This window comes from Symphalangus syndactylus, chromosome 3 (genome assembly GCF_028878055.3).
Source record: "Symphalangus syndactylus isolate Jambi chromosome 3, NHGRI_mSymSyn1-v2.1_pri, whole genome shotgun sequence".
NCBI classification, from domain to species: Eukaryota; Metazoa; Chordata; class Mammalia; order Primates; family Hylobatidae; genus Symphalangus; species Symphalangus syndactylus.
The window spans coordinates 108,669,994-108,692,532 of record NC_072425.2 but is presented as its reverse complement, the minus strand read 5'-3'; the positions used below and the strand labels follow the sequence as shown (position 1 = coordinate 108,692,532).

The window sequence follows — 22,539 nt, the reverse complement described above, 5'->3', positions numbered from 1 at the left end:
TTTGAAAAAAAATTAGAAGAATGGATAACTAGAATAACCAATGGAGAGATGGGCTTCAAGGAGCTGATGGAGCTGAAAGCCAAGTTTCGAGAACTAAGCGAAGATTGCAGAAGCCTCAGTAGCAGATGCGATCAACTGGAAGAAAGGGTATCGCTGATGGAAGATGAAATGAATGAAATGAAGAGAGAAGGGAAGTTTAGAGAAAAAAGAATAAAAAGAAATGAACAAAGCCTCCAAGAAATTTGGGACTATGTGAAAAGACCAAACCTACGTCTGATTGGTGTACCTGAAAATGATGGGGAGAATGGAACCAAGTTGGAAAACACTCTGCAAGATATTATCCAGGAGAACTTCCCCAATCTAGCAAGGCAGGCCAGCATTCAGATTCAGGAAATACAGAGAACGCCACAAAGATACTTCTCGAGAAGGGCAACTCCAAGACACATAATTGTCAGATTCACCAAAGTGGAAATGAAGGAAAAAATGTTAAGGGCAGCCAGAGAGAAAGGTCGGGTTACCCACAAAGGGAAGCCCATCAGACTAACAGCTGATCTCTCAGCAGAAACTCTACAAGCCAGAAGAGAGTGGGGGCCGATATTCAACATTCTTAAAGAAAAGAATTTTCAACCCAGAATCTCCTATCCTGCCAAACTAAGCTTCATAAGTGAAGGAGAAATAAAATACTTTACAGACAAGCAAATGCTGAGTGATTTTGTTACCACCAGGCCTGCCCTAAAAGAGCTCCTGAAGGAAGCACTAAACATGGAAAGGAACAACCAGTACCAGCCACTGCAAAAACATGCCAAATTGTAAAGACCATCGAGGCTAGGAAGAAACTATAGCAACTAACGAGCAAAATAACCAACTAACATCATAATGACAGGATCAGATTCACATATAACAATATTAACGTTAAATGTAAATGGGCTAAATGCTCCAATCAAAAGACACAGACTGGCAAACTGGATAAGGAGTCAGGACCCATCAGTGTGCTGTATTCAGGAAATGCATCTCACGTGCAGAGACACACATAGACTCAAAATAAAGGGATGGAGGAAGATCTATCAAGCAACTGGAAATCAAAAAAAGGCAGGGGTTGCAATCCTAGTCTCTGATAAAATAGACTTTAAACCAACAAAGATCAAAAGAGACAAAGAAGGCCATTACATAATGGTAAAGGGATCAATTCAACAAGAAGAGCTAACTATCCTAAATATATATGCACCCAACACAGGAGCACCCAGATTCATAAAGCAAGTCCTCAGTGACCTACAAAGGGACTTAAACTCCCACACAATAATAATGGGAGATTTTAACACCCCACTGTCAGCATTAGACAGATCAACGAGACAGAAAGTTAACAAGGATATCCAGGAATTGAACTCAGCTCTACATAAAGTGGACCTAATAGACATCTACAGAACTCTCCACCCCAAGTCAACAGAATATACATTTTTTTCAGCACCACACCACACCTATTCCAAAATTGACCACATAGTTGGAAGTAAAGCTCTCCTCAGCAAATGTAAAAGAACAGAAATTATAACAAACTGTCTCTCAGACCACAGTGCAATCAAACTAGAACTCAGGATTAAGGAACTCACTCAAAACCACTCAACTACATGGAAACTGAACAACCTGCTCCTGAATGACTATTGGGTACATAATGAAATGAAGGCAGAAATAAAGATGTTCTTTGAAACCAACGAGAACAAAGACACAACATACCAGAATCTCTGGGACACGTTCAAAGCAGTGTGTAGAGGGAAATTTATAGCACTAAATGCCCACAAGAGAAAGCAGGAAAGATCCAAAATTGACACCCTAACATCACAATTAAAAGAACTAGAAAAGCAAGAGCAAACACATTCAAAAGCTAGCAGAAGGCTAGAAATAACTAAAATCAGAGCAGAACTGAAGGAAATAGAGACACAAAAAACCCTTCAAAAAATTAATGAAACCAGGAGCTGGTTTTTTGAAAAGATCAACAAAATTGATGGACCGCTAGCAAGACTAATAAAGAAGAAAAGAGAGAAGAATCAAATAGATGCAATAAAAAACAAAAAAGGGGATATCACCACCGATCCCACAGAAATACAATCTACCATCAGAGAATACTACAAACACCTCTATGCAAATAAACTAGAAAATCTAGAAGAAATGGATAAATTCCTCGACAAATACACCCTCCCAAGACTAAACCAGGAAGAAGTTGAATCTCTGAATAGACCAATAACGGGTTCTGAAATTGTGGCAATAATCAATAGCTTACCAACCAAAAAGAGTCCAGGACCTGATGGATTCACAGCTGAATTCTACCAGAGGTACAAGGAGGAACTGGTACCATTCCTTCTGAAACTATTCCAATCGATAGAAAAAGAGGGAATCCTCCCTAACACATTTTACGAAGCCAGCATCGTCCTGATACCAAAACCTGGCAGAGACTTAACCAAAAAAGAGAATTTCAGACCAATATCCTTGATGAACATTGATGCAAAAATCCTCAATAAAATACTGGCAAACCGAATCCAGCAGCACATCAAAAAGCTTATCCACCATGATCAAGTGGGCTTCATCCCTGGGATGCAAGGCTGGTTCAACATACGCAAATCAATAAATGTAATCCAGCATATAAACAGAACCAAAGACAAAAACCACATGATTATCTCAATAGATGCAGAAAAGGCCTTTGACAAAATTCAACAACCCTTCATGCTAAAAACTCTCAATAAATTAGGTATTGATGGGACATATCTCAAAATAATAACAGCTATCTATGACAAACCCACAGCCAATATCATACTGAATGGGCAAAAACTGGAAGCATTTCCTCTGAAAACTGGCACAAGACAGGGATGCCCTCTCTCACCGCTCCTATTCAACATAGTGCTGGAAGTTCTGGCCAGAGCAATCAGGCAGGAGAAGGAAATAAAGGGTATTCAATTAGGAAAAGAGGAAGTCAAATTGTCCCTGTTTGCAGATGACATGATTGTATATCTAGAAAACCCCATTGTCTCAGCCCAAAATCTCCTTAAGCTGATCAGCAACTTCAGCAAAGTCTCAGGATACAAAATTAATGTACAAAAATCACAAGTATTCTTGTACACCAATAACAGACAAACAGAGAGCCAAATCATGAGTGAACTCCCATTCACAATTGCTTCAAAGAGAATAAAATACCTAGGAATCCAACTTACAAGGGATGTGAAAGACCTCTTCAAGGAGAACTACAAACCACTGCTCAATGAAATAAAAGAGGATACAAACAAATGGAAGAACATTCCATGCTCATGGGTTGGAAGAATCAATATCGTGAAAATGGCCATACTGCCCAAGGTAATTTATAGATTCAATGCCATCCCCATCAAGCTACCAATGACTTTCTTCACAGAATTGGAAAAAACTACTTTAAAGTTCATATGGAACCAAAAAAGAGCCTGCATCGCCAAGTCAATCCTAAGCCAAAAGAACAAAGCTGGAGGCATCACGCTACCTGACTTCAAACTCTACTACAAGGCTACAGTAACCAAAACAGCATGGTACTGTTACCACAACAGAGACATAGATCAATGGAACAGAACAGAGCCCTCAGAAATGATGCCGCATAGCTACAACTATCTGATCTTTGACAAACCTGACAAAAACAAGAAATGGGGAAAGGATTCCCTATTTAATAAATGGTGCTGGGAAAACTGGCTAGCCATATGTAGAAAGCTGCAACTGGATCCCTTCCTTACACCTTATACAAAAATTAATTCAAGATGGATTAAAGACTTATATGTTAGACCTAAAACCATTAAAATCCTACAAGAAAACCTAGGCAATACCATTCAGGACATAGGCGTGGGCAAGGACTTCATGTCTAAAACACCAAAAGCAATGGCAACAAAAGCCAAAATCGACAAATGGGATCTCATTAAACTAAAGAGCTTCTGCACAGCAAAAGAAACTATCATCAGAGTGAACAGGCAACCTACAGAATGGGAGAAAATTTTTGCAACCTACTCATCTGACAAAGGGCTAATGTCCAGAATCTACAATGAACTCAAACAAATTTACAAGAAAAAAACAAACAACCCCATCAAAAAGTGGGCAGAGGAGATGAACAGACACTTCTCAAAAGAAGACATTTATGCAGCCAAAAAACACATGAAGAAATGCTCATCATCACTGGCCATCAGAGAAATGCAAATCAAAACCACAGTGAGATACCATCTCACACCAGTTAGAATGGCCATCATTAAAAAATCAGGAAACAACAGGTGCTGGAGAGGATGTGGAGAAATAGGAACACTTTTACACTGTTGGTGGGACTGTAAACTAGTTCAACCATTGTGGAAGTCAGTCTGGCGATTCCTCAGGGATCTCGAACTAGAAATACCATTTGACCCAGCCATCCCATTACTGGGTATATACCCAAAGGACTATAAATCATGCTGCTATAAAGACACATGCACATGTATGTTTATTGCGGCACTATTCACAATAGCAAAGACTTGGAACCAACCCAAATGTCCAACAATGATAGACTGGATTAAGAAAATGTGGCACATATACACCATGGAATACTATGCAGCCATAAAAAATGATGAGTTCGTGTCCTTTGTAGGGACATGGATGAAACTGGAAAACATCATTCTCAGTAAACTATCGCAAGGACAAAAAACCAAACACCGCATGTTCTCACTCATAGGTGGGAATTGAACAATGAGAACTCATGGACACAGGAAGGGGAACATCACACTCCGGGGACTGTTGTGGGGTGGGGGGAGGGGGGAGGGACAGCATTAGGAGATAAACCTAATGCTAAATGACGAGTTAATGGGTACAGGAAATCAACATGGCACATGGATACATATGTAACAAACCTGCACATTGTGCACATGTACCCTAAAACCCTAAAGTATAATAAAAAAGAAAAAAAATAAAATTTCTTAGTAGACTCTGCTCTGATTGCCATTACATTTCTAAAGGCCTTCTTTATTGTCAGTTGGTCAATCAGATTCAGCCTTTTTATCGCAAGTCCATTTTCTGAGTGAACTACACCAGTTTCATCTTACTGTAATACTTTCTAATGCTTTTATTGTTATTGTTTGTTTCCTAAATCTTTATGGACTTGAAAACTAGTTTGCCAATATTTGACATCTCAGTTCTTAAAAGAATAAAAGGGGGAAATTAACATTGTCATTTTAATTTTTAAAAATTCATATTTTCTTAGCATTTTCTTTTCTTTTTTCATTTGTTCCTTCTTTTACTTTTCTTCATTCATTCGTTTGTTCCTTCTTTCTTTTCTTTTCTTTTTTCACATAGAGAAGTACATAATGTATTGTCCTAAATGGGACTTGTGATTTACTCATGGCCCAGCTTAATAATTTGTAAGTGATTGCATAGAGGTTAGATGTTTGGTACCCAAAATAGTAGTGAATAGCATTGATTTTTCTTGGAATGGCCTTTCTATTCATTTTCCAGTGAACAACTGATTCTTCAAGGGTTTGTGAATTTAGGACATTGTTTTTATTTTATTCAATGACATTCTGTAGCGAAATTTAGGATAAGCTTTTTAGGTATCTAGCATAGAAGTTAATTATTTACTTAGAACAATCCGTGAATGTTTGGAGGTTTTATGAGTGGAGCTTTTATGGTTAAATCTTGGAGTAGAGGCTAGGTAGATTTTTTTTTTTTTTTTTTTTTTTTTTGAGACAGAGCCTCGCTCTGTTGCCCAGGCTGGAGTGCAGTGGCACTATCTCAGCTCACTGCAACCTCTGCCTCCTGGGTTCAAACGATTTCCCACTAATTTTTGTATTTTTAGTAGATGGGGTTTCACCATGTTGGCCAGGCTGATCTCGAACTCCTGACCTCAAGTGATCTACCCACCTCGGCCTCCCAAAGTGCTAGGATTACAGGCGTGAGCCACTGTGTCCGGCCTAGGCTGGGTAGATTTAAACGTAGTTCTTTCTAGTCCTATGATTTTTTAAATTCACACAAATTTTATACTATAAACATTTTTCATATAGAAAAGTATAAGGCATGTTTTTATATTGGTGGACTTTCTAGTCTTAAATGGAAGATACGTTATGTTAGATAATTTCTTACGAATTATGAAACTCTGTGCACTATCAAATTTAATCTTTACAATAGCCTTCTAAAATGAATATTATTTTCTAGATGAGAAACCCTCAGTTTTCATTAAAAGACTTGCCAAGTTCTAGACTAGCTCTATCTTAAATGCTCTTTCAACTCACTGAACTATGTTGCATTAATTATTCTGTCATAGGAAACAAGATCTATACATAACACTGAATTACACTGGCCAAGTTCAGAGTAGACAAAATAATAGATGAGCTACCATTTCAGAAATAGGAACTATCACTAAAAACTATGATGACCTAAAATTAAGTTGAAGATGTTAAAGCTGAAGCCAAACTCTTAGGGTAGGAATCAGAGGGTTCAGTCCTACCTAGCTATACAGCTTTACCTCTGCTTATTCCCTGTACAGATCCCCAGCTTTAGGCAAACTCATTGTGCTTAAAAACACTTTGATGATGTAGCCTTAGTTATGCAATTCCTAAGTTTGCCTTTATCCTGTCACCTATAGGAAACCATTGGAGATTTTATAGAAGATAATTTAATGACTACTACTGCCCCTTCACCTATAACTTAAATATAGTCGGATCTTGAACCCTGGTATCCCTGAAGCTGACTGTAATACCCCGTGCCCTAATAGAGGCCATTCTCCTTATTTCTCTCCAAATGAGGTATTTTAATGTTGGACCTGATTACCAGCATGTGTACCTTTTAGTAGAAGGTATGCATATTGAACCTAGATTCCAGCAGCTGTTTTAAACCTTTCCCCCGCTTCCTTTGTCTCTTCTCACCATCAGGGAAATCTAGTGTAGAGGGACCAGTGGACCTTGTGATTTACATGTGGCCCAGCTTAATAATTTGATTTACGAGATTGCATAGAGAGGTTAGATGTTTGCTGCCAAAAATCATAGTAAATAGCATTGATTTTTCTTGGAGTGGCCTTTCTATTTATTTTCTAGAGGACAACTGGTCCTTCAAGGGTTTGTGAATTTAGGATATTATCCTTTTTTTTTTTTTTTTTTTTTGAGGTGGAGTTTCACTCTTGTTGCCCAGGCCGGAGTGCAGTGGCACAGTGGCAGCTCATTGCAACTTCTGCCTCCTAGGTTTAATTGATTCTCCTGCCTCAGCTTTCCAAGTAGCTGGGATTACAGGCATGCACCACCATGCCCAGCTAATTTTGTATTTTTAGTAGAGATGGGGTTTCACCATGTTGGTCAGGCTGGTCTCGAACTCCTGACCTCAGGTGATCTGCCTGCCTCAGCCTCCCAAAGTGCTGGGATTATAGGCGTGAGCCACCGCGCTCGGCTTATTATCCTTATTTTATTCCATTTGTTGCTTTATTTTATTGGGTGATTAATAACCCATACTGCTATGTGTACGTCTTTAAGGGTTTCTTTGAGAAAATACTATTTAGAATATATCCAGAATCCAAACAACTTCTCAACATCTCTGTTGCTACAGTCCTGGGACAAAAACCTATCAGCTGTTGCCTGGTTTACCCTAGTAACCTGCAAATTGGTCTTCCTGTTTCTATTCATGCCTTCCTACAGTCTCTTCCCAAACACAGGAGCTAGAATTTTTTTTTTTTTTTTTTTGACGGAGTCTCGCTCTGTCACCCAGGCTGGAGTGCAGTGGCGCGATCTCGGCTCACTGCAAGCTCCGCCTCCCGGGTTCACGCCATTCTCCTGCCTCAGCCTCTCCGAGTAGCTGGGACTACAGGCGCCCGCCACCACGCCCGGCCAATATTTTTTGTATTTTTAGTAGAGATGGGGTTTCACCGTGGTCTCGATCTCCTGACCTCGTGATCCGCCCGCCTCAGCCTCCCAAAGTGCTGGGATTACAAGCGTGAGCCACCGCGCCCGGCCAGAGTTTTTTTCACCTTTTTATTTTTAAGTAATTTTAGACTTATGGAAAGGTTGCAAAAATAGTACAGAGAGTTTCTGTATGCCTTTCACCCTAATGTTAACACCTTGCATAACTATAGTTATCAAAAGTAAGAAATTAACATTGGTACAGTACTACTAACTAAACTATTTACTGTGTTTAGATTTCACCAGTTTTCCATTAATGCCATTTTATCCATTTCAGAATCCAGTCTAGGGCCCTATATGGCATTTAGTTTTCATTCTCCTTAGTTTCCTTTAAACTGCGAACAGTTGTGCTGTCTTTTCTTGTTTTGATGGCCTTGACAACTAGCCAGTTATTTGTAGAACATCTCTCAACTTGAGTTTCTGTGATATTTTCTCATATTAGGTTGATGTTATAAATTTTTTCACAAGAGTACTACAGAACTTACGTGCCTTTTTTAGTGCATCAGGTTGGGGTACAGGATGTCAGTAGGTTACAGGTAGTGTTTCCTGGTCAGAGTATTATCTCCTGTGCTTCTCCACTGTGAATTACTGTTTTTTACATTCTAATTATGAAATATCTTGGGGGAGATGCTTTGAGTCCATGCAAATATCATGTTTCTTCTCAAACTTCTGTCCACAAATTTTAAAATTCATCTATCTAGTGCAGTAAGGCAAGAAAAATAAATTGAAGACATGAAAATATAAAAGGAAAAAAAAGGCCAGGCGTGGTGGCTCACGCCTGTAATCCCAGCACTTTGGGAGGCCTGGGTGGGCAGATCATGAGGTCAAGAGATCGAGACCATCCTGGCTAACATGGTGAAATCCCATCTCTACTAAAAATACAAAAAAATTAACCAGGTGTGGCGGTGTGTGCCTGTAGTCACAGCTACTCGGGAGGCTGAGGCAGGAGAATGGCTGGAACCTGGGAAGTGGAGCTTGCAGTGAGCTGAGATTGTGCCACTGCACTCCAGCCTGGGCGACAGAGCAAGACTCCGTCTCAAAAAAAAAAAAAAAAACTGCCACCATTCATGGATAATACAAATCTACTTTAGACAATCCCAAAAAATCCATGAAAAAAAAAAACCTAGAACTAATAAATGAATTTATCGCATTTGCAGAATACGGGGCCAATATACAAATTCAGTTGTATTTCTATATTCCAGATATGAACACTTGGTATTTGACATTTTCTAAAGCACCATTCATAATAGCACCCCCAAAAAAGAGATACTTAGGTATAAATCTGACAAATATGTGTACCATTTGTATGATGCAAACTACAAAACTCTCATTGAAAATCAGTTACAGAAGACATAAATAGAAATCCCATGTTCATGGATTAGGAGACTTAATATTGTTAAAATGTTTGTTCTCCCAGTAATCAGGACAATATAGTATTCACAGTCAATTGGCTTTTTACGAAGATACAAAGGGAACTCAATGCAGAAAGGACAATCTTTTCAACAAACGGTGCTGGAACTATTGGATGTCTATATGCAAAATACCTTATATACAAATTTGCTCAAAGTGAAATATTTGCAAATTACATTTCTAACAAAGGACTTTTTGTAGCATCTATGTGGATCTCAAATTCAATAATATTTCATCTTAAAAACGGGCGAAAGATTTATTTAAACAGACACTTCACAAATCAAGGTGTATGCATGGCAAATAAGCATGAAAGCATGTTCAACATCATTCATCATTAGGGAAATGAAAACGAAAACCATTGTACAATACTACTACACATCCATTATAATGGCTACCAAAAAAGAAAAAAAAAAATCTCACTAACTAGAAACTGACAATTCCAAATGCTGACCAGGGTTCAGAATAACTCTGAATGCTCTGAATCCTGGTACATTTGCTCTGAAAACCAATTTGGTGGTTTCTTATAAAGTTAAACATATGACTTAGTACATATCCCAGCAGTTCCACTCTTGGATATTTACTCGAGAAATTAAAACTTACGTTCATTTAAAGCCTATATATGAATGTTATGGCAGCCTTAATAATAATTGCCCCAACTGGAAACAACCAAGTTGTCCTTCAGTAAGTGAATGATTAAACAAGTAGTGGTATACCCATACAGTGGAATACTATTCAGTAATAATAAGGGTTGAACTATTGATTTATGTATCAACATGGATAAATCTTAAGTGCATTTTGCTTAAAATGTTAAGCAAGAGCTAAGAAAGATCAAGCTCAAAAACCTGCACACAGAATAAATCAAAGCCTTACAGTGTTCATCTATGTATCCCCACTGAAACAAACTCCATAAATGTAGTGATTTTTATCCATTTGTTCATTTGTATTTGTTGACTGAAGAAAGTAGATATTAATACTGCTGGTTTACAGTTGAGGAAACATCTCAAAGAGGTTAAGTTACTTGGTAAACTAGATAACAAGCTGACTCCTACCACACTGCTCCTCACCATCACATTTCTGGCCGCTACTTTTGGCTTAGCATAGTTTCAAAATTAGTCCATGGTTCTAAACTCTGACATGCATTATAATCAGCTGGGAAGCTTTTAAATTTCCCACTCTGGCCTTGTCCCCCTTAAGACCAGTTGAAATCATCTCCTCAGGTGATTCTGATGCACAGGGACAAAATTACCATTGGTCAATAAATGCATGTTGACTAGGGGAATGAACAGGTTGAGAGCTTAGTATTTTATTTGTCCACATGCTTTTTGTCCGCTGACTTTTCTTTTTTCTGCTGTCTTGTTTTCTTTCTTTACCTTATCCTTTGAGAGTTAAGTCTGGCTCTATCACCCAGGCTGGAGTTGGGTAGCACTATCTCGGCTCACTGCAACTTCCGCCTCCTGGGCTCAAGCCATTCTTCCACCTCAGCTTCTCAAGTAGCTGGGACTACAGAGGCACACCACCACACCTGGTTAATTTTTGTATTTTTTGTAGAGACAGAGTTTCGCCATGTTGGCCAGGCTGGTCTTGAACTCCTGGGCTCAAGCGATCCTCCTGCCTCAGCCTCCCAAAGTTCTGGAATTACAGACGTAAGCCACTGTGCCCAGCCCATCCTCTCCTTTTCTTGAAGTATTATTACAGTAACCATTAGAGCATTTCTTTGGAATTTGAGCTTTCTGGAATCTTAGAAACTCACCTGTTTGATTTCAACCTGGAGTGGGATGGGGTTGTGTTGGGACCTGCTGCCTGAATGAACTTCCTGCCTGTTTCTCTACTGGCTAAAGCATTTAGTTGTAGATTTAAGGTTGTTGTTATCAGTAGTGCAGATAATTGCAGAAGACTAAATTGAGTATGTGTATGAAAGTGTGTGTGTGTGTCTGTGTGTGTGTGTGTGTGTGTGTGTGTGTGTGTATTGGGACCTGCTGCCTGAATGAACTTTATGCTTGTTTCTCTACTGGCTAAAGAGTTTAGTTGTAGATTTAAGGTTGTTATTATCAATAGTGCAGATAACTGCAGAAGACTGAATTGAGTATGAGTGTGTGTGTGTGACCTATATCCAGTTAAAATTAAGAATGGGAATCAGTTATATACTTTTATATAGTTACTATTTTTACTAAAAATACTTTTATGGGAATAGTTGAATTAGGATTTGGTTATTTATTTGTGAAGAACTTTATCTTCTGTAAAAGATTTCTGGGAGTAGTTTGTTAATTTAAGTACCGTTGAGTTTTTGTTATAGATTATTAACCTATGAATGGTGCAGTTGGGAGACAGATTTGAAGCTAGAATTATACACTTATTTGTGGGAGTTGAAAGTTAAAATAATTGAAGCTATGGAGATAGAAAGTAGAAGAATGGTTACCAGAGGCTGAGAAGGGTTGTTGCAGGGTGAGGGGGAACTGGGGATGTTTGATGGGTACAAAAAAAAAATAGAAAGAATGACTAAGATGTTGCTATCACAGAGGAGTGATTATAGAATTTATTGTACATTTTAAAATAACTAGAAGAATATAATTGGGTTGGGCGCAGTGGCTCACACCTGTAATCTCAGCACTTTGGGAGGCCGAGGTGGGCAGATCACCTGAAGTCAGTAGTTCGAGACCAGCCTGGCCAAAATGGCGAAACCCCGCCTCTACTAAAAATACAAAAATTAGAAGGTTGTGGTGGCGTATGCCTGTAGTTCCAGCTACTTGGGAGTCTGAGGCATGAGAATCGCTTGAACTTGGGGGGCAGAGGTTGCAGTGAGCTGAGATCATATTGCTCCACTCCAATTTGGGCAACAGAGCGAGATCCCGTCTCAAAAAAAAAAAAAAAAGAGTATAATTGGTTTGTTTGTAACACAAGGACAAATGCTTGAGGTGGTGGATACCCCATTTACCCTGGTGTGATTATTATGCATTGCATGCCTGTTTCAAAATATCTCATGTACTCCCTAAATATATACACCTACTATGTATCCATGAAAGTAAAAATTTTAAAAAAGAAAGCTAGAGTTACAAAGACATTCACAATTAAAAGTTAATCAGAAACTAAGTAAAGCTTTCTGGAGTCCATCAACAGGCTACATTTTTCTTTTTTCTTTTCTTTTTTTTTTTTTTTTGAGACAGAGTCTCACACTGTGGCCTGGGCTGGAGCGCAGTGGTGTGATCTCGGCTCACTGCAAGCTCCGCCTCGCAGGTTCAACTGATTCTCCTGCCACAGCCTCCTGAGTAGCTGGTATTACAGGCGCCCGCCACCACGCCCGGCTAATTTTTTTGTATTTTTAGTAGAGACGGTGTTTCATTTTGTTGGCCAGGCTGGTCTTGAACACCTGACCTCATGGTCTACCTGCCTCAGGCTCCCAAAGTGCTGGGATTACAGGCGTAAGCTACCACGCCCGACCCAGGCTACATTTTTCTTCTTCTCATTAAATACTTATTAAGTGCTGTGCTTTACTACTCAAAGATGATGAAACCTTGCCCAGGTTTTCCTGTAAAGAATTGGAAGCCCAAAATAAGGAATTGTTTTCGCCTCTTTGGTACTCCAGTGCTTGCCTCATGAAGCTCTATACATAGACATATTTTGGAGTTCCAGAAATATTACTTAAGGTTTTGATTCAAATAAAGAGGGAACAATCACCTCAGGCAATAATAGCTGTGGCTAGGGAAAAGCAAAAGGATACATGTGGCAAATTTCTAGGCAAGGTTTGTGAAGATAAATCTGAGGGGAATTGAGCTGTGACCGTTTAGATGATGCATTTCTTAGTGACTTTCAGGCTCATCGATCAAAATTTTAAAATGAAACAGATATGAAAATAACTGAAAGCCACAAAATGACTTCTCAATGCCATTATCCTTTTCAACAGAGTAACAGTAATATTTAATGCACATTTAGAGTATTATTGATTTTTTTTAAAAACTTGTTGCTTTAAATGAGTACCCCATGATAACATTACTTTCTTAGATATTTCTTTTTTTTACTTCTTAGATACAAATTATTTTTCTTATAGAATATTTCACTAAAGTAGTAATGTAAATCTCAGAAAATGTGCTATTTATTAATCTAATCCAGAACTTTGAAAATGTTTGTAATTTGGGTTGTATTCTATCAAGGACCAAGACAACTGAAAGTTTCCAAATAGTAGCTGTAGTATATTGTGTATAGTATGGGAGAGAAGGATTTGCTCCTCTTTTTCAAGATGAAACAATAAAAGTATAATATTTTAGGCTAAAGGTTTAGCAACCCTGTGAAAAAATTAAATAAAAAACTATTTCATATGATCCAATTAATGTATACATGTTTATGTTGTGTATATGCATACATATTTTATACACACAAACACACATATACACATTTAAATAGGGTGGTTATGTATCAAAATGCCACCAGTGGTTTTCTTGCAGTAAACCGTGAGGTAAACCATGAGCTTTTAAATTCTTTCCCTTTGTTCATATATTCAAAATGTTCTACTGTATGTATATGTTTGCATATTTAAAATAAAAAAATCAATAATAACCCTTAAAAAGCCCAAATGGTGACCTCATTACATATAGTAGTGGGCCAGAAAATGTGCTGCTATATAGTAAGTAGGTAGTTAATGCCTACTTCCAGAATAGGCTTGGCAGACATCTTACCCTGATATTTAGCTGCAGGGCTCCAGAAGCCTTTTATACAGTGGTGTCTGCACATTGAAAATCACATAAAGAGCTTAAATACCCATGCCTGGGTGCTTCCCCTAGAGACTCTGATTTTTGTTATGAGATGTAGTTGGGTCAATAGGACTCTGAAGTTCCCCGGGTTATTATAATATACAGCCAAGGTTGAGAACTACCCTATACAAAGCCTGTGTTGAGCACTGTGCATATTATTTTCACCTGTGTTTGTTGTTGTTATTGATGTTGTTTGTTTTAAGATGAGATCTGGCTATGTTTCCCAAACTGGTTTCAAACTCCTGGGTTCAAGTGATCCTCCTGCCTCACCCTCCCGAGTAACTGGGATTATAGGCACGTGCCACCACACCCTTCACCTGTTTTTTAAAGCTATGTTTTAGTGTCCAGCCTCCCACTGAATTAATAGATTAACATGAAAGACTGTTGTATTCTCTGCCTCTAAGTTTTCCTCCCTCTATTCTATCTTCTACATCGTCACAATAATTTTCTAAAGCATGAAATAATTATATCATTGCCCTGCATAAAAGCCTTTAATTATCTGTTCTTTTCAGGTTAAAGTGTAAGTTCCTTATCTGGTCCCAACCTATTTTTTCTTTTATCTCTTGTTAGTCTAATGCTAGAGACTCTGAACTCTGTTCATACTTAACTGTTCCTTGTGTAGGCCTTTTTTTCATACCTGCCTTTGCATATGCTGTTTTCTTCGTCACTAATTTTCATCATAGCTCAAGAATAGATCCAGAAACAACGTTTATTGGAATAGAATGAAACTAGCATTTATTGGACTCATTAACTGAGGACTGTAGTAGGTACTTTAAGTAACTCTTAACAATCCTCATAGCCATACCTAAGAAATGGTCATTTTCCATGCTGTACAGATGGGAATCTGAGGCTTTTAGGGGATGAATAACTTGCTTAAAATTACGTAACTAGTTGTAGGCAAATATGGTATTTTGAACTTCATGTCCAGTGTTTGTTTCTGTGACCTTCCCCCACCCACTTCCCATTGCTTCAGTAGTAAATAAATTAGCAATCACATTGCCCATGTGATGATTATCATAACCTCTTTCCAGACATAGTATGCATAAACATTTGATGTTTTCAGACTTAAATTCTGTATAGCAGAAAGAAATTTAATGGTCTTAAATGGTAGAATAATCACTGTATTGTTCTGTGTATAATCAGTTTTAGTACTTTTCTGTGATGATCTGAGTATCATTGAATTGTGTATTCCTGTATGTTTACATTTTAAGTCTTTTCTGTGATGTCCTCATAAAGTACTGAGCAGTTTCACTTTTCCTTTACTGCATTTTAACGCCTCTTCTGCAGTTCTTGTTTGGGCAAAATTTACTGCATTTTTCACTATCCCACAAATTGGCTGAGTAAGATTTATACATAATTTATATAGAAATTTAAGTGTTTTCAACCTTAAAATTCAGTGAAGCTCATTTTCTGCCATATGAAGAGGAAAATTGAAAAGTTATATATGGAGATAATTTTTGTAATCCAAAGGACAGCCTGTGAAACCTTAACAGTCTCTGTGTGGGAAAGTGTTACAGTTTAACAAGAAGTTAATTTGGACAGTGTTAAAAATTTGAGATTTTTTTGGCTGTTAAGATAAATTTGGTAAAATGTAATACAGTTGGTTCCCTTATCGATGATTCCCAGATTTTTTTTTTAGTTTTCCTAATTGTGTTATTGTTTCTTTTGTGATTATTGTTTTACAATCTAATTTGAATAACTTTTCCTTCATTAGAATGTGAAAGATGTTGCAGAAGCGTTCCAGAAGTGGCTGAAGATAGAAGGAGAAAAGTGCCACTGCCTATCAGAAAAAAACAAAACAAAACATGGGAAATACAACCACCAAATTCCGTAAAGCACTCATCAATGGTGATGAAAACCTGGCCTGCCAAATATATGAAAACAATCCTCAGCTAAAAGAATCTCTTGATCCAAATACATCTTATGGGGAGCCCTACCAGCACAATACTCCATTACATTATGCTGCTAGACATGGAATGAATAAAATATTAGGGTAAGTATTACTATAAACTAATTGGTATTAGGGTATTACCGTAAACTAATTGGTAACAAAGTGGTGAAAAAAAAGGAACTATGATTTTTTAAAATACGGACATATACAGACATGATATATATACAAACATGTACGTGTAATATGGTCTTGTAGTGAATTAAACTTCTAAAACCAAATATACCTAAATATTTGATATGATTTTCTTTATTATGATTTAGTAAAATTTTCTTTATTATATCTGAATTAGTCCAAAGCTTTAATAGTGAGGTTGGTTCATGTGTTCTTGTTGCTATATTTTGATCCTCAATATGTTTCATAGTATGAATTCTAGATAATGATGTATTTAATTTACAACATTTCAATTCTAGAACAGTAGTTGTCAGCTGTCAAAAAAATGCAGGGAATGGTGCCAAAGGCAAAGTTCCAAACTCTGATCAGCTATTTTTAGTTAAAAAATGGATGCATTTGCCTTTTCTAGTCATGATCAGTTTGAATTTCCTTTCTTTTAATGGGATTCAGCTACTTGAAAAGATGTTTCTAAAATCCAAACATTTTCTTAAAACTGAAAATACTAAGAAACTTTAAAAAATACCTATTCAACGAGAAAGCTTTAGTGACATAGCAAATCTATATGAAGAGTCTTACCTAATCACATGGGAATTACATTTGATATTTACTAGCTTATAAAATAAAGGGAACAAATAATAGACCAATAGTTACAAAGCAAGGTTAATTTTTTTAGAAGTAGATTATGCAGGTATAGAAGTCTGGTGCTAGAAGAGAAAGGAAAAAAATGCTTATTTTCTTATGCAGTCAAATATAATTCTAGAACTAGTATTCAGAGCTCTTTGGAACTTGAAAAAAAAACTTAACGTTCAGCCTTTTTCCTATTGCTTCCGTGTACAAATTATTGTTCCAATTAAGCTGCTTTTTTTGCTATCTCCAAAACATGCCATGAGGGTTCTGTCTGCCATGTCCATGCTGTTCTCTTGGCCAGGAGTATCTCTCTCTTTCTCACTCCTCTCCCTTTTCCCTTTCTTACCTGATTTTTTTTTTAATAGAAACAGGGTCTTGCTCTGTCACTCAGGCTGGAGTGTAGTGGTGTGATCATAATTTGCTGTAACCTCATACTTCTAGACTCAAGCTATCCTCCTACCTCAGCTTCCCAATTAGCTAGGACTACAGGCCTGGGCCACCATAGCCAGCTGGTATTTTGTGTATTTTTTGTAGAGCTGGAATCTTGCTGTGTTGCCCCATCTAGTCTTGTACTCCTAGCCTCAAGCCATCCTCTCACTTGGCCTCCCAAAGGGTCTTTTTATCTAAATTTTGCTCTTCAAGATCCTGTGTGTGCCACATCTATCTACTTAGGTTGTCATAACCCATAGGAACCTCTCTCTTTTTAAAAAAACTTTTATGGCTCTTTATCATTTGTTTGTTTGCCTCACGTATTTGCTGTACATTATCTATTATGTTTTACAATTTTGTATAGCTTCTCTCTGCCTACCTATATTAATAACTTTTCTAAAGGTATCTTCTTTGTACTTCTAGCATCTAGCATAGTATTTTACACAGAGTAAATAGAAGTTCTATAAAATCATTACACAAAGAAATATTTTTAATATCAGAATTTTTGAATGAGAAAAATTTCATAAATAATTCAGATCATCCAGGCCTATGACTTAATTAGGTTTATCTTGATTTTTTTTTTTTTTTTTTTATTTGTTAATTGTTTATTTATCAAGAGGAACTATTTCTTAGCCCACATATTCATGATTTTTATAGATATTTCTCTTACCTCATTTTTTTGCTTTTATCTTTCATTTTTATTTCTCTAAAAATAGATACTTAGAAGCCACCTCCAGCTTAGCTTGTTTGAAATTTTATATTTTGCCTTCCAAAACTGGGTCTTCCCCATGTTAATGACACCAGCATATTATGCTGATATAATAATGGCAAATGTTTATTGAGGGCTTACTGTTTAATAGAGCTATTAACAGTGCTGTACATGCTTTATCTGAATCCTCATTACAATTTTATGAGGTAGTTTATTGTCTGTATTTTATAGGTGAGAAAACTGAAGCACAGTAAGGTCTCACAACTTGTAACTGGCGAAGCTTGTTGCCCAGGTAGACGACTGTAAGCTTTGGGCTCTTAACCACTGTACTGACAGCCTCTTATTTCAGTAGTCATATCAGCTTATGTGTCAGGACTGCCTGTCACTTATTAGCAAAACAAATTACTTTGTCACTCTGGACTGCGTTTTCTTATCTGTATAATGTATATTTACCTCACAGAACTTGTAGGACAATTAAACAGTTAATGTGTTACATGTCTATTATGCTGCCTAATATACAATATACACTTGCTAATGTTTATTATTTCTCACCACTAGAATCTTTAATATCTTTAAATCATCCTTGATTTACTCTTCTCCTTTACCACCATGCTACTAAGTTCACTAAGTCTTACTCTTGGATTTACTTCTTTCCATTTCTTTTGCCCTAAACTTATTTCACTCTTAATCATCCCCTGCTCCTAATACTTAAAAGTATCTGGCATCTAAATGGTTTTTTTTACAAGTCTCTTCTTATAGTCTAATGTCCAGATTAATTTTACTAAAGCATAGCCTTTCAGTGTTCTTTCTGTCTTGAGAAGATTATAATACCTTGTTTATTACATTATATTCTATTTGGCTTCCAAAACTCTCTTTACTTCTGGCTTCATTCTACTCAGCCTATTCTCTTGTTACTTTCTAGCATGATCTTGCCATTCAAACTGGTTGATTGACTTCCCTCTTGCTTTTCCCACTTTTAAGAATGCCACCCACTTAGCTTCATTCCAGTTGTTTCTGGATTCTCAAATGGCTTCTCTCTTCTCTAATTACCTGTCCTTGAAGTCCTAACTCAGTTTCTGCCTTCTTTGTGAATTCATCCCCAACTACTCTGACCTGCAGTATTCTTTCTGTTCTCTGAAATTCCTACAATACATTTAAAATCATATTATTATTATTATTACTAAACTCATCTCTACTAGAATTAGTAAATATTATAAATACAGTGCTAGACACCTAGTTTGTTCTCAATAGATTGTGGATTACTAATCTATTAAGGCTTTTTAACATGACCTTTTTGTTTTGTTTTGCTTATTTAAGTTGAACACTTTAAGTGAAATTATAAAACTGTTGATATATTACAAAACTAATATTGGATACTTCAGTAATATTTAATATCAAATATTATATGTGATTAATTAAAACTTATTTATAATACCAATATAAAATGTATTTAAATATTATTATTACTAAGGTAATGTGTATATTTTAACATAAAAGAAACCAAGTGGTAAAATACTTTTTAACCTCATAGTAGAGTTTACAAATATACTTTATATAAGTGGAAAACATTACATAAGAAAGTCATTTAGTCCAGTGATTCTTAAAATGTGTTCTGAGGACTCCTGGATCCAGAGACTCTTTCAAAGGGTACATGAAGTCAAAACTATTTTTATAGTTATACCAAGATGTTATTTGCCTTTTATACTGTGTTGGCATTTGCAGTGGCAGTGCAAAAAATAGAGGATAAAACTGCTGGCACCTTTGAGATGAATGAAGGTAGTTGCACCAAACTGTATTAGTAATCATTGTATTCATCACTGTTAGGCACTTGCAGTTAAAAAAAAAAAAAAAAAAAAAAAGCAGTTTCCCCTAAAAAAATCCTCAATTAAAGCAGTAAAATTAATCTTAATTAATCTCCACCCTTAAGTAACACATCTTTTTAATATTCTGTGACAACTTCAAAGTATGCATAAAGCGTTTCTGCTACATACCAAAATACGACGATGGCTCTGAGGAAGCGCATCTGTGCTGTTGTTTGAGTTGTGAGTTGAACTGCGTACTTTTTTTTTTTTTTTTTTTGAGATGGAATCTTGCTCTGTAGCCCAGGCTGGAGTACAGTGGCGCAATCTCGGCTCACTGCAAGCTCTGCCTCCCAGGTTCAGGCTATTCTCCTTCCTCAGCCTCCTGAGTAGCTGGGACTACAGGCGCCCGCCACCACACCTGGCTCATTTTTTGTACTTTTAGTAGAAAGCGTGTTTCACCGTGTTAGCCAGGATGGTCTCGATCTCCTGACCTCATGATCCGCCCGCCTCGGCCTGCCGAAGTGCTAGGATTACAGGCGTGAGCCACCACGCCCGGCCACTTTTTTAATGGAACAGCATTTTACAACTAGCAACAACAAGAAAACAGTGGTTGTTTAGACTTGGGTACTTAGCCAACATTTTCTTGAAAATGAATTGAGTCTGTCAATTCAGAGAATGCTACTGCCAGTTATTTGTTGCTAATGATAAAATTTGAGCTGTCAAGTGATTATTAAAATCCAGAAAAACTTGTATTCACCACCTTCAGCTCAACAACTTCTCAACACAGACTTTGCTGATAAGATTGACGATGATAGCTTTTTATATTGTTTAATGAAATGTGACATCTGGAAGATCTGCGTAACTCAGTGAATCTATTTTTGAGAAGATCAGTGTATGATTTTTAAAAATTATGTATGGGTGAAAGATATATTCAAAATGTAAGATAGGCCGGGCGCGGTGGCTCAAGCCTGTAATGCCAGCACTTTGGGAGGCCGAGGCGGGCGGATCACAAGGTCAGGAGATCGAGACCATCCTGGCTAACACGGTGAAACCCCATCTCTACTAAAAAAAAAAAATACAAAAAATTAGCCGGGCGTGTTGGTGGGCGCCTGTAGTCCCAGCTACTCGGGAGGCTGAGGCAGGAGAATGGCGTGAACCCGGGAGGCGGAGCTTGCAGTGAGCTGAGATCGCGCCACTGCACTCCAACCTGGGGGACACAGCAAGACTCCGTCTCAAAAAAAAAAAAAAAACAAACAAAATGTAAGATAGACCAATGGACTTTAATGTAACAGTATAAAAAGGTCATTTATATCATTTCAGATACTACATTGCAACTGATCTTTAAGAAATTACCAGTGTTGAATTTTTGGTATAGTATCAAATATGAATATTCACTATTATCTGAGACAGATATTTAAAAACATTTCTCCCTTTCCTAACTATATAAAGGCTGGATTTTCTTTATTTAAACCAAAACAATACAACAGATGCAATCCTGTGAAAATCCGGCGGTCTTCCATTTGTAGATTTGTAAACATGTAAAACAATGCTGCTCTTTTCACTTAATTTTTTAAAATATAGTTATTTTTATTTAAAAATGTTGTTAATATATAATGGGTTTATTTTTAAAATTAATGTATAACCCATATAAACAAAAACTCTTAGGAACCTACAGTTATTTTTTTTTTTTTTTTGTCTGAGACAGGGTCTTGCTCAGTCTGCTCAGGGTCTTGCTCAGGTCCAGCCCAGGCTGGAGTGCAGTGGCACAATCACAGCTCACTGCAGCCTCGACCTCAGGCTCAAGAATTTTCCTGGCTCACGCCTGTAATCCCAGCACTTTGGGAGGCCGAGGCGGGCGGATCACGAGGTCAGGAGATCGAGACCATCCTGGCTAACACGGTGAAACCCTGTCTCTATTAAAAATACAAAAAAAATTAGCCGGGCGAGGTGGCGGGCGCCTGTAGTCCCAGCTACGCCGGAGGCTGAGGCAGGAGAATGGCGCGAACCCCGGGGGGCGGAGCCTGCAGTGAGCCAAGATTGCGCCACTGCACTCCAGCCTGGGTGAAAGAGCGAGACTCCGTCTCAAAAAAAAAAAAAAAAAAAAAAAAAAAAAGAATTTTCCTGCCTCAGCCTCCCAAGTAGCTGGGACTACAGGCATGTGCCACTATGTCTGGCCAATTTTTTTTTTTTAATTTTTTGTAGAGATGGGATTTTGCCATGTTGGCAGACAGATCTTGAACTCCTGAGCTCAAGCAGTCCACCCTTCGTCGGCCTCCCAAAGTGCGGGGACTTACAGGAATGAGCCACCACACCTGGCCAGTAATTTTTAAAATCGTATAAGGGTCTTGTTAACCTAAAATATTATAAAAACTGCTGATCTGGTTCCTCCAAGCAGAAATATGTCTGTCTGTCCCTGTCATGTGGTTATCATTCTATTGAATGCGTAAAGACCTACAGGAAATATGATTGTATATTCTCTTTTACTTACCAGTTTGGGTTACTTTTATGATACTTAACTTTATACTTACGTTCTTACAACTTCTACCGAAAGTCTTTGGATATTTTCTTTTTTCTTTTCTGGTTTGAAGGACAATGGCTCATATTTTTTTAATTAAAGCTTTTAACATATTAAGCTAGAAACAAATTACCTTATTGTTCCCATTTCCTGAGAATAAACAACCCTAATTCTTGAATCATGTATTCTTTTGTCTTTGGAAATTTATTTAGATAGTATAGAGAGAATCACAAATCAATTTTTTTCCAGGTTTATTTAGGTATAGTTGACAAATAAAAATTGTATATATTTAAGGTATACAATGTGATGTTTTAATATGTATGTATACATTGTGAACTGATTATGACA

At 37.3% G+C, this 22,539-nt stretch overlaps 1 protein-coding gene across 9 annotated transcripts in view; it reads left to right on the top strand.

Annotated features, from left to right (window-relative positions):
* The window catches only part of ANKIB1 (ankyrin repeat and IBR domain containing 1), a 164,810-nt gene that overhangs the window by 40,124 nt on the left and 102,147 nt on the right, over positions 1-22,539 (top strand). For all 9 annotated transcript variants that reach the window (XM_063636355.1, XM_055272728.2, XM_055272726.2 and 6 more), the window contains exon 2: positions 15,762-16,040. In XM_063636355.1, coding sequence (XP_063492425.1) covers positions 15,853-16,040 — 188 coding nt within the window. In that variant the 5' untranslated portion in view covers positions 15,762-15,852. The remainder of the gene's footprint in view (positions 1-15,761; positions 16,041-22,539) is intronic.